Here is a 13,227-nt window from a genome sequence, read left to right on the forward strand (position 1 = left end):
AACCCTCTGTATTCACTCTGGTGAAGTCTTCTCTTGATTGTTGACTTTGACACAGATATACCTACCTCCTGGAGAGGGTTCTTGATCTGGCCAACTGTTGTGAAGGGTGTTTTTTTCACCAGGGAAAGAATTCTTCGGTCATCCATCACAGTTGTTTTCCGTGGTCTTCCGGGTCTTTTGGTGTTGCTGAGCTCACCGGTGCCTTCTTTCTTTTTAAGGATGTTCCAAACAGTTGATTTGGCCACACCTAATGTTTTTTCTATCTCTCTGATGGGTTTGTTTTGTTTTTTCAGCCTAATGATGGCTTGCTTCACTGATAGCGACAGCTCTTTGGATCTCATATTGAGAGTTGACAGCAACAGATTCCAAATGCAAATAGCACACTTGAAATGAACTCTGGACCTTTTATCTGCTCCTTGTAAATGGGATAATGAGGAAATAACACACACCTGGCCATGGAACAGCTGAGCAGCCAATTGTCCCATTACTTTTGGTCCCTTAAAAATTGGGAGGCACACATACAAACTGTTGTAATTCCTACACCGTTCACCTGATTTGGATGTAAATACCCTCAAATTAAAGCTGAAAGTCTGCAGTTAAAGCACATCTTCTTTGTTTCATTTCAAATCCATTGTGGTAGTGTATAGAGCTAAAAAGATTAGAATTGTGTCGATGTCCCAATATTTATGGACCTGACTGTATATACAGTAATAAACATCACAGTGAATGTGTGTAGCTGACCATAAATTCAAATATAAAGTGCCCCAGTGTGCTTGTGCAATGTTTAATTAACGGTAAATAAGTGTTCCAAAAGATAATCCATGCGATTCAGTGCTGCAGTGTGTTGTGCAATAATCAAACTAATAGTCCATAAATATTCCAAAAAACATCCATGTGTTTCAGTGAATAAAAGGTAAAGTGCTGTGTCCACACACAGGTGCTCCCCCTAGGTGATAGCTGCTTACTAGGGATGAGCTTCGAGTTCGAGTTGAACTCATGTTCGACTCGAACATCGGCTGTTCGCCAGTTCGCCGAACAGCGAACAATTTGGGGTGTTCGCGGCAAATTCGACGGACCGGCAATTCATTAATAGCTGCGAGTAGTTTTAAATGACTTTTTTTCCTTTGAAATGTCATTTTGCTGTCAGACTGGTCTAAACACGGGAAACATGCGCCCCTTTACAGGCATACTATAGACACCCCCCAGGTACAAAATTTAAAGGGATATTACACTTTTATTGTTTCACTTTAAGCATTATTAAATCACTGCTCCCGAAAAAACGCCAGTTTTTAAAACTTTTTTTTGCACTGATCCATGTCCCCTGGGGCAGGACCCAGGTCCCCAAACACTTTTTATGACAATACCATGTATATAAGCCTTTAAAATTAGCACTTTTGATTTCTCCCATAGACTTTTAAAGGGTATTCAACTTTTGCCCCGAACACCCCAAATTGTTCGCTGTTCGGCGAACTGGCGAACTGGCGAAAAGCCGATGTTCGAGTCGAACATGAGTTCGACTCAAACATCGGCTGTTTGCCAGTTCGCCGAACAGCGAACAATTTGGGGTGTTCGCGACAAATTGGAATGCCGCGGAACACCCTTTAAAAGTCTATGGGAGAAATCAAAAGTGCTAATTTTAAAGGCTTATATGCATGGTATTGTCATAAAAAGTGTTTGGGGACCTGGGTCCTACCCCAGGGGACATGGATCAATGCAAAAAAAAAGTTTTAAAAACGTCCTTTTTTTCGGGAGCAGTGATTTAATAATGCTTAAAGTGAAACAATAAAAGTGTAATATCCCTTTGAATTTCATACCTGGGGGGGTGTCTATAGTATGCCTGTAAAGGGGCGCATGTTTCCCGTGTTTAGAACAGTCTGACAGCAAAATGACATTTCAAAGGAAAAAAAGTAATTTAAAACTACTCGTGGCTATTAATGAATTGCCGGTCCGACAATACACATAAAAGTTCATTGATAAAAACGGCATGGGAATTCCCCACAGGGGAATCCCGAACCAAAATAAAAAAAAAAAAAATGGCGTGGGGTCCCCCCTTAAAATCTATACCAGCCCCTTCAAGTCTGGTATGGATTTTAAGGGGAACCCCGCGCCAAAATTTAAAAAAAAACAGCGTGGGGTCCCCCCAAAAATCCATACCAAACCCTTATCCGAGCAGGCAACCTGGTAGGCCACAGGAAAAGAGGGGGGGACGAGAGAGCGCCCCCCCCTCCTGAACCGTACCAGGCCACATGCCCTCAACATTGGGAGGGTGCTTAGGGGTAGCCCCCCAAAACACCTTGTCCCCATGTTGATGGGGACAAGGGCCTCATCCCCACAACCCTTGTCCGGTGGTTGTGGGGGTCTGCGGGTAGGGGGCTTATCGGAATCTGAAAGCCCCCTTTAACAAGGGGACCCCCAGATCCTGGCCCTCCCCCTGTGTGAAATGGTAAGAGGGTACAAAAGTACCCCTACTATTTCACAAAAAAACTGTCAAAAATGTTAAAAATGACAAGAGACAGTTTTTGATAATTCCTTTATTTAAATGCTTCTTCTTTCTTCTATCTTCTATCTTCCTTCGGTTTCTTCCTCCATCTTCTTCTTCTGGTTCTTCTGGTTCTTCCTCCGGTGTTCTCGTCCGGCATCTCCTCCGCGGTGTCTTCTTATCTTCTTCTCCTCGGACCGCTCTGCATCCATGATGGCATGGAGGGAGGCTCCCGCTGTGTGACGCTGCTCTCTTCATCTTTTTCTTCATCTTTTTCCTCTTCTTCTTCTCTTCATCTTCTTCTCTTCATCTTCTTTTCGGGCCGCTCCGCATCCATGATGGCATGGAGGGAGGCTCCCACTGTGTGACGCTTCTCCTCTTCTGACGGTTCATAAATAACGGGGGGGCCACCCGGTGAACCCTCCCCCCTCTGATGCACAGGGACTTGAAGAGGACTTCCCTGTAGCATTCCCCGTGACGTCAGAAGCGGGCGGGGTTATGTAACGGGTGACCCCGCCCCTCTCTGACGTCACGGGGAGGAGAAGCGTCACACAGCGGGAGCCTCCCTCCATGCCATCATGGATGCGGAGTGGCCCGAAAAGAAGATGAAGACAAGAAGATGAAGAGAAAAAGATGAAGAAAAAGATGTCAAAAACTGTCTCTTGTCATTTTTAACATTTTTGACAGTTTTTTGTGAAATGGTAGGCTTACCATTTCACACAGGGGGGAGGGCCGGGATCTGGGGGTCCCCTTGTTAAAGGGGGCTTCCAGATTCCGATAAGCCCCCCGCCCGCAGACCCCCACAACCACTGGGCAAGGGTTGTGGGGATGAGGCCCTTGTCCCATCAACATGGGGACAAGGTGTTTTGGGGGGCTACCCCAAAGCACCCTCCCAATGTTGAGGGCATGTGGCCTGGTACGGTTCAGGGGGGGGGGCGCTCTCTCGCCCCCCTCTCTTTTCCTGTGGCCTGCCAGGTTGCATGCTTGGATAAGGGTCTGGTATTATTTTTTTGGGGGGACCCACGCGCCGTTTTTTTTTTTAAATTTTGGTGTGGGGTTCCCCTTATAATTAAATAAATTTAAAGGGATATTACACTTTTATTGTTTCACTTTAAGCATTATTAAAATCACTGCTCCCGAAAAAACTTCAGTTTTTTAAACTTTTTTTTTCATTGATCCTTGTCCCCTGGGGCAGGACCCAGGTCCCCAAACACTTTTTATGACAATAACTTGCATATAAGCCTTTAAAATTAGCACTTTTGATTATTCATGTTTGTGTCCCATAGACTTTAATGGCGTTTGTGTGTTCAAACACATTTTTTGCCTGTTCGCAAGTTCTGGTGTGAACCGAACAGGGGGGTGTTTGGCTCATCCCTACTGCTTACCTTAGGGCGTGTGACCTTGCTGTTAGGCTTTGTCAAATTACGCCTTAGAACCACTAAGGGTTCAGTAGTATATGCAGGATCCTGGGATGATTTCACTTGTGCCTCTGTTCATCAAAGTAGTGCCACTTTTACCTCGGTATATTAACACAGAAAGGGCTTCATGGTGCAGTATGTAAAAACATTTATTAAAACCAAAATAAAATCCCCACAATGGGTACTCACAATGTCATGGCGCAACAGGGTGCCACTCTAAAAGAGCAATAATGAGCGGGATACGGCGGCCAATACCGGGGTGGTGTGCTGATTGTTCCCGGCAGGTTATCTGTCTAGCGTTCCATCCTGTCCCCTTCCCCAACGGGTGTCGGTACAAGGGGTAATCCGTATCTTCATCAGGGGGTAATATGCCCCCTGATGAAGATACAGAATACCCCTTGTATTGACACGCATTGGGGAAGGGGACAAGACGGAACGCTAGACAGATAACCTGCCAGGTACCCAGGCTTACAGAATCTTCTGAGGCAGGCCAGAAAAGTCTGTGGTCATTACCAGACCCAAAGAGCCTGGTAATGGACTGGGGGGGGGACCCATGCTATTTTTTTTAATGATTTTCATCTATATTGCCGAGACCCGACAATACATTACAGCAGTCACGATAAAAATTGCAGATCGCCGCCATTACTAGTAAAAAAAATAAAAATAATAAAAATGCTATAAATCTATCCCCTATTTTGTAGGCTAAACTGAGGAAAGAGTTTGTTTAAAAAAAAAAAATTGGATATTTATTATAGCAAAAAGTAAAAAATATTGTGTTTTTTTCAAACTTGTCACTCTTCTTTTGTTTATAGCGCAAAAAATAAAAACCGCAGATGTGATCAAATACCACTAAAAGAAAGCTCTATTTGTGGGGAAAAAATAATAAAAATTTCATTTGTGTACAGTGTTGCATGACCGCGCAATTGTCATTCAAAATGTGACAGCGCTGAAAACAGAAAAATGGCTTGGGCAGGAAGGGGGTGAAAGTGCACTGTATTGAGATGGTTAAAAAAATATTTCATGTTTATTGTTTCACTTTAAGCATTATTAAAATCACTGCTCCTGAAAAAACGGACGTTTTTAAAACTTTTTTTTGCATTGATGCATGTCCCCTGGGGCAGGACCCAGGTCCCCAAACCCTTTTTAGGACAATACCAAGCAAATTAGCCTTTAAAATGAGCACTTTTGACGCATGTTCTGCTGAGAACCGAACCGGGGGGGGGGGGGGGGGGGGGTTCGGCTCATCCCTAGTTACTGCCTTGAATTACAGAGGTAGTCTGTACATGCTTCATGTTCTAGGGTTACAATAATGCTCCTCCATAGGCACAGTACAGTAGAGAGGCAGCATTGTCACCCTGGAAGAGGAAGCGTGTTACTGGCAGGATCACCAGGTAAAAATAAAATCAAAGAAATAAGAGGAAAACAAATTAGTGCAGCTGCCATATATAAGGTTTGGTAAATTGCGATATATTCCATTTTTTTTATTCTTGGGTTTTGATATTCCATAAGACTCTGTTTGTGTGTTTCAGCTAAACCCCAGATGGTGGAGCCTATAATGATCACTATGGGGTATTCCACTCGTGTTCTCTTCACTCTCAATCTAATGAAGTTTTACCCGAAAAACATTGAAATAGAATGGACATATGAACATGAAGATAAAACGTCCGAAATACCATGCACCAACGATTTTAGAGAATGTGAAGATCTTACTTATGGTGTAACCAGTGTTGGCAAAATTCCTATGAAAGTGTTTAATGATCTGCAGTTCAAAGTCTTTGTAACATGGAAACACAAATCTATGGATGAACCAGAGACCAGAACACTGACTATGAGAGGTAAGGAAGGAAATATATCAAAGAGCATAAATATAGTAATGCAGAAATATGGAGACCCTCGTTCTAGAGAACAATAAAACCAAATATGTGAAAATAATATTTATTTTAACACCTTTGCGCCGAGCGTAAACAAATATACAGCTTCTGGGCAGCCGGGGCCTTGGTGCGAGCAGCTGCATATTTGCGCACAATAGCGCCCACAGTGCTGTGCCGAGAGCGCGCGCCCTGCGCGCTCTCGGTACAGTGACCGACGGCTCACAGAAAGCTCCCGATCAGGAGTTTTCTGAACATGTGACCGCAGTGACAGACAATCACGGCAGTCACATGCTCACAAGCCCTGCCCCGCCCCCTGGCTTTCCAATCCCCTTAAAGGGCCAAGGGGTTCAATTAAATTAAACCATCTATTGTGTTCTTGTCCCCACACAGAATTTGTAACGAGGGGGCAAAGATCGTGTTCCATTAGCAGCTTTCCTGAGTAGGGATAAGCCGAACACCCCCCTGTTCGGTTCGCACCAGAACATGCGAACAGGAAAAAAGTTTGTATAAAGGGGTTGAGGGGCGGGACTTTGAGTGAAGCACACGGATGCATTAGAGAAATGAATTAAGAAAATGGTTTATTAATTGAGTCTTTTCTTAGAACATAAGTTGGAGGTATACAGTTCAATACATAAATTGCATATCAATGCCTCAAATTACATATCACATATAAATGCATGGTCCAACCAAGGTTTAAAACAGTATTTTACAAGTACACGGGTCACGTAATCACATGATTAATTGCATTGCAGGGAATACTCATAAAAGTAGCTTGCGCATTAAAGCGCCATTGGAAATAGTAAAAAGGATAAGATAAGTAGGAAAAAATAATCTAAAAACATACATAATGACTCTATTGGAAGATATATGTCAGTATTTTACAGTTGCACGGGTCACTTCAGAGCGTGATTAATTGCAGTGTAAATGATACTGGAAAACAAAAATGGATGCATTAAAGCATCACTTGGGAAAAAAAAGGAGTAAATATACTTGGTGAAGAGAAACGGCCGTGGTAGGTTCATGAATGCACTGTTGTACCGGTAGTTGTTAGCTCTACGCGTTTCGCGACCTTAAGGTCGCTCGTCAGGAGCAAAACCGTATTGGTTATCTAAAAGGATGAAAAATAGGGACATGGGTGGTTATCTGAAAAAATGCATGGGCAAATGCAGAAAATGTGAAAACCCCCACACAAATCCATACATTTGTCCCACAAACTTACATGAGCGTGACCGCGCATGGGAGAGATCACCGCCGCACAGGACAATCCGGCCAAAGATGTCACTCCCCGGAGCTGAGGGGGCCCGACCCGGCAGCACAGCCAGCAGCGGCAATATCCCTAAGTAGTGACGGGAAAAAGGTGAATGAGAGGTATGGTGCATGGGAGAAGTGAATGGCCCCAGACGGGGGAACCTGCTGGAGAAAAAGCAGCCAGTGAATGAAGTGCACTGGAATGGAAAGGGAATATGGGGGAAAGTGTAGTGATGGATAGTGAGAAATGGTGAGGATACATAGTGAGGAAATGAAAAGAGGTGAAGAGAAGAAGGGAAGGGAGAGGAAAGATAGGCAATGGGAGGAGAGGAGGAAAGAGAAAAGGGAGAGGAAAGGGGGGAAAAAGCGAATGAAAGTAGATAAGGTGAAAAAAAGATAGCCAGCTGCACAGTGAAATTGGACAAGAAAGCCAAGGAAAGTGGTGTGAGGATGAAACTAGGCATCAAAGACAGAGGTGCCAATCACACCTTGGGGGGGTAAAAACCCCAGCCGGGTGAGCCATCCAGATCCGACTTCCAACGTCATGCTGTAGCCAAGTGAGGAACAGGGAATACACCAAAGGAGCCCGGCATAGCCAGCCCTGGGCGTCAACCTGATTTCCCCACTGCTGAAGATGGAGAAGCCGGTCAGCTGATTTATAGGTGCCGAGTGGACACCAAACAGCTGACACTGATTGCATGACGCTGACGAGCAGTGGGGGAAATCCCACCCGCCCTATAGGAGGAGGGGGCGGTGGGAAAACCCACAGTGCTAGTCACAGCTCCAGGAAGTAACAGGAATGACACAGGATATGCCCAATGACGGACAGTGACCCCCATGCGCGCTCACACTACATATATAGAAAATGGCATTAGAAAAAAAAAATTAATTTATAAAGAGTGTTATTGAGATGGATGGGGGGGTGGGGTGGTGAGGTAAGTTGTTCCAGTAGTATGTGCAAATAACCACCTATTGCACAGGGAGAACTGGAAAGGAAACATGGGAATCGTGTAAACAGCTGAGAAGCAGCCATAACAAGTATTAGAGCTATATTAGCATTGCAGCCGTGTGCTTCCATCCCTGTAGGTTGAACAAAAATAGGAAAATAGCAAAAGGTGGGACTTTGTGTGAGGAAGGGGGGCCGTACAGATCCCATCCTCCATCCCATATAAGTATGTATAAAGGGGTTGAGGGGCGGGACTTTGAGTGAAGCACACGGATGCATTAGAGAAATGAATTAAGAAAATGGTTTATTAATTGAGTCTTTTCTTAGACCATAAGTTGGAGGTATACAGTTCAATACATAAATTGCATATCAATGCCTCAAAGACATATCACATATAAATGCATGGTCCAACCAAGGTTTAAAACAGTATTTTACAAGTACACGGGTCACGTTTTTTCCTACTTATCTTATCCTTATTACTATTTCCAATGGCGCTTTAATGCGCAAGCTACTTTTATGAGTATTCCCTGCAATGCAATTAATCATGTGATTACGTGACCCGTGTACTTGTAAAATACTGTTTTAAACCTTGGTTGGACCATGCATTTATATGTGATATGTAATTTGAGGCATTGATATGCAATTTATGTATTGAACTGTATACCTCCAACTTATGTTCTAAGAAAAGACTCAATTAATAAACCATTTTCTTAATTCATTTCTCTAATGCATCCGTGTGCTTCACTCAAAGTCCCGCCCCTCAATCCCTTTATACATACTTATATGGGATGGAGGATGGGATCTGTACGGCCCCCCTTCCTCACACAAAGTCCCACCTTTTGCTATTTTCCTATTTTCGGAAAAAAGTTCGTTCGAACACGCGAACACCGTTAAAGTCTATGGGACACGAACATGAATAATCAAAAGTGCTAATTTTAAAGGCTAATATGCAAGTTATTGTCATAAAGTGTTTGGGGACCTGGGTCCTGCCCCAGGGGACATGGATCAATGCAAAAAAAAGTTTTAAAAACGGACATTTTTTCAGGAGCAGTGATTTTAATAATGCTTAAAGTCAAACAATAAAAGTGTAATATCCCTTTAAATTTTGTAGCTGGGGGGTGTCTATAGTATGCCTGTAAAGGGGCGCATGTTTCCTGTGTTTAGAACAGTCTGATAGCAAAATGACATTTTGAAGGAAAAAACCCATTTAAAACTACCCGCGGCTATTGCATTGCCGACAATACACATAGAAGTTCATTGATAAAAACAGCATGGGAATTCCCCAAAGGGGAACCCCGAACCAAAATTTAAAAAAAAATGACGTGGGAGTCCCCCTAAATTCCATACCAGGCCCTTCAGGTCTGGTATGGATATTAAGGGGAACCCCGGCCAAAATTTTAAAAAAAAATGACGTGGGGTTGCCCATAAATTCCATACCAGACCCTTCAGGTCTGGTATGGATTTTAAGGGGAACCCCGCGCCAAAAAAAAAAAAACGGCGTGGGGTCCCCCCAAAAATCCATACCAGACCCTTATCCGAGCACGCAACCTGGCAGGCCACAGGAAAAGAGGGGGGACGAGAGTGCGGCCCCCCCCTCCTAAACTGTACCAGGCCACATGCCCTCAACATTGGGAGGGTGCTTTGGGGTAGCCGGTGGTTGTGGGGGTCTGCGGGCGGGGGGCTTATTGGAATCTGGAAGCCCCCTTTAACAAGGGGACCCCCAGATCCCGGCCCCCCCTGTGTGAAATGGTAAGGGGGTACTTACCCCTACCATTTCACTAAAAAACTGTCAAAAATGTTAAAAATGACAAGAGACAGTTTTTGACAATTCCTTTATTTAAATGCTTCTTCTTTCTTCTATCTTCCTTCATCTTCTGGTTCTTCTGGTTCTTCTGGCTCTTCTGGTTCTTCCTCCGGCGTTCTCGTCCAGCATCTCCTCCGCGGCGTCTTCTATCTTCTTCTCCTCGGGCCGCTCCGCACCCATGGCATGGGGGGAGGCTCCCGCTCTTCTCTTCTTCTTTTCTTCTCTTCTTCTCTTCTTCTATTCTTCATTTTCTTCTCCGGGCCGCTCCGCACCCATGCTTGCATGGAGGGAGGCTCCCGCTGTGTGACGGCGCTCCTCGTCTGACAGTTCTTACATAACGGGGGTGGGGCCACCCGGTGACCCCGCCCCCCTCTGACCCATGGTGACTTGACGGGACTTCCCTGTGACGTCACGGGGAATGCCACAGGGAAGTCCTGTGATGTCTCGCGCGTCCGAGGGGGGCGGGGTCACCGGGTGGCCCCGTCCCCCGTTATTTAAGAACTGTCAGACAAGGAGCGCCGTCCCACAGCGGGAGCCTCCCTCCATGCCAGCATGGGTGCGGAGCGGCCCGGAGAAGAAAATGAAGAAGAGAAGAAGAGAAGAAAGAAGAAGAGAAGAGCGGGAGCCTCCCCCCATGCCATGGGTGCGGAGCGGCCCGAGGAGAAGGCGATAGAAGACGCCGCGGAGGAGATGCTGGACGAAAACGCCGGAGGAAGAACCAGAAGAACCAGAAGATGAAGGAAGATAGAAGAAAGAAGAAGCATTTAAATAAAGGAATTGTCAAAAACTGTCTCTTGTCATTTTTAACATTTTTGACAGTTTTTTAGTTTAGCCGCGGGTAGTTTTAAATGGGTTTTTTCCTTCAAAATGTCATTTTGCTGTCAGACTGTTCTAAACACAGGAAACATGCGCCCCTTTACAGGCATACTATAGACACCCCCCAGGTACGAAATTTAAAGGGATATTACACTTTTATTGTTTGACTTTAAGCATTATTAAAATCACTGCTCCTGAAAAAAACAGCCGTTTTTAAAACTTTTTTTGCATTGATCCATGTCCCCTGGGGCAGGACCCAGGTCCCCAAACACTTTTTATGACAATAACTTGCATATTAGCCTTTAAAATTAGCACTTTTGATTTCTCCCATAGACTTTTAATGGGTGTTCCGCAGCATTCGAATTTGCCGCGAAACAACACCAAATTGTTCGCTGTTCGGCGAACTTGCGAACAGCCAATGTTCGAGTCGAACATGAGTTCGACTCGAACTCGAAGCTCATTCCTATTCCTGAGCACTGCTCCTAGAGAGTGACAGTGTCGGTCCAGGAAGTGATGTCATTAGGAATGGGCTCAGGCGTGTTTGGATCGTAGTCCCAGCCCACCTGAGCAATCCCACTGGGAAGCCGTCACTGCACACCACCAATCATGGGCAGTAAAGCATATCCTGGCCCACATGCTGCCTATGATTGACGGTGTGCAGTGACGGCTTCCTGGCAGGATTTCTCAGGTGGGTTGGGACTACGATCCAAACATGCCTGAGCCCATCCCTAGATGTCATACATGTCACTTCCTGGCCTGTGCTCAGGAGGAAGGCTCAGCAGATGGATGTCCGTTGAGCTCCCGCCGTCCTTCCCAGTGTCACCCGCCATGACCGCAGTTGGGATAGCAGAGCCCGGTAAACATGGTGGTGGGGGGAGTCACATGGGGGGGCGGCACATTGTGGCAGTTGTGGAAGTGATCAGTGGCTTCACAGCTGCTTGTATCACTTCCACATTGAAAGCCAACAGTCGGTTTTACTAAAGTAAACCTGCTCCCGGCCGGTATAGTGGTTGGGAGTGTGTTAAAAAACACCATGGCTGAAGAAAGGTTAAAAATCCAAATTCCCCCCATGCTGGCGCCCTAAGCTGCTTTATGCTGGCGCCAGCCCTGACTATACTTACCTCATTCCGCGCTCCCCCGGATGTCAACATTCTTCTCCCTCCCGGGTGGACCCTCAGCTTCCTCACTTACAATGATGGAGTTCCTGCGATCGACTGAGTGGCAAAGCCAAGCGGCTTCAAGGGAATGATCATGAAGCTGGGAGGAAGCCTAAAGGAGTGAAAAATAAGGCAAGTATAGTTGCTTTATGGAATGTAATCTAATGTGGATAAATCATAAGCACCTCATCCCTTAGTTTTGTAGAACAATGGTAGATTGAATGGGACTATATCGGTGCAATATGATAACCAAACCAAATGTTAGAATTAAAAAAAATAGATTCTTATTGACAACAATCTAAAATCACATATTCGCATAAAAGAACATATGCTCATAACCCTTATATTATGGTCTGTATTTAGTGTTTCAGGGAATACGTGTAGATCCTGACATGTTTCACCCTATTATTGGGCTTCCTCAGAGGATGCTATCTGCTTAGGGTCCCGGATTTCTGCAATGTCACTTTAAATGTGTAGACACTGGTTTGTGCAATAAGAATAAAGTGCCAAATCAACTGCAGAGCTGCGGGTGGCCACAGGGGGCAGACAAGGACCAGAAGGGTTGAACGGTATAGAGAGAAAACACAGGAAACAATAAAGTGTGACCTGGTGTATCCCGTGGCACACCTCCATCCCTATTGAACATACAAATACAGAATTTGGTATTGATAAAATAAAAAACAACAGATTTATTGGTTCACACAAGATCTGCAGTAGTCACAAACAGATGTCAGGTATATGAACAGATTCGTAATGTTGTACACATAATATTGCAGTAAAATACGATTTTCCAAGCAAAAGTCCAAAATAAGTACAAGAATGCCTACCTACTCTATTATACTTATCCTGTTTTTACCCTATAGATATCAAGTTTGCATAAACCCCTGTGGGAATGAACAGGTGTTCATGAAATGCGTCGGATCACTAGGACGCATTCTTGTACTTATTTTGGACCTTTGTCATGGAAAATCATATTTTACTGCAATATTATGTGTACAACATTATGAAACTGTACCTATACTGTACTGTACATATACCTAATATCTGTTTGTGGCTACTGTAGATCTTGTGTGAACCAATAAATCTGTTGTTTCTTAGTTCATCAGTACCAGTGTCACACCTCATTTAAAGACCCAAGGGCAAAAATGTCTGTATTTGTAAGAGTAACACAGAGGTAGAGATCCACAGCACCAATCGCTCACATATTGAGCCGATTTCCTGTGGTGTGTCTATTCCCCATGTGTCTCCAGGCCTTATATGTTCCCCCTAGACAAAATGGGAATTTAACCCTTGCAGGTCTGGGGGACCCTAATTCAGGAGTTCCATTTTAAAATGAGTAGTAAGTTTGTATGTGTTACTACCTGTTTTCACATGCTTTACAGTAGCTTTCAAAAGAAAGCTTCCTACAGGAATGAATTGATCCCATCTGTACGTTCTTCTGCATGGAATACTTCCAACATTGCTTGTTGGAGAATCTAACCCCTTGTG

At 44.6% G+C, this 13,227-nt stretch overlaps 1 protein-coding gene across 1 annotated transcript in view; it reads left to right on the forward strand.

Annotated features, from left to right (window-relative positions):
- Positions 1 to 13,227, forward strand: part of LOC141148580 (uncharacterized) — a 36,627-nt gene that overhangs the window by 17,772 nt on the left and 5,628 nt on the right. Inside the window, exon 3 of the mRNA XM_073636145.1 lies at positions 5,427 to 5,732. Within this exon, the coding sequence (XP_073492246.1) occupies positions 5,427 to 5,732 (306 nt within the window). The remainder of the gene's footprint in view (positions 1 to 5,426; positions 5,733 to 13,227) is intronic.

This window comes from Aquarana catesbeiana, linkage group LG06, assembly GCF_042186555.1.
Source record: "Aquarana catesbeiana isolate 2022-GZ linkage group LG06, ASM4218655v1, whole genome shotgun sequence".
Lineage (NCBI taxonomy): Eukaryota > Metazoa > Chordata > Amphibia > Anura > Ranidae > Aquarana > Aquarana catesbeiana.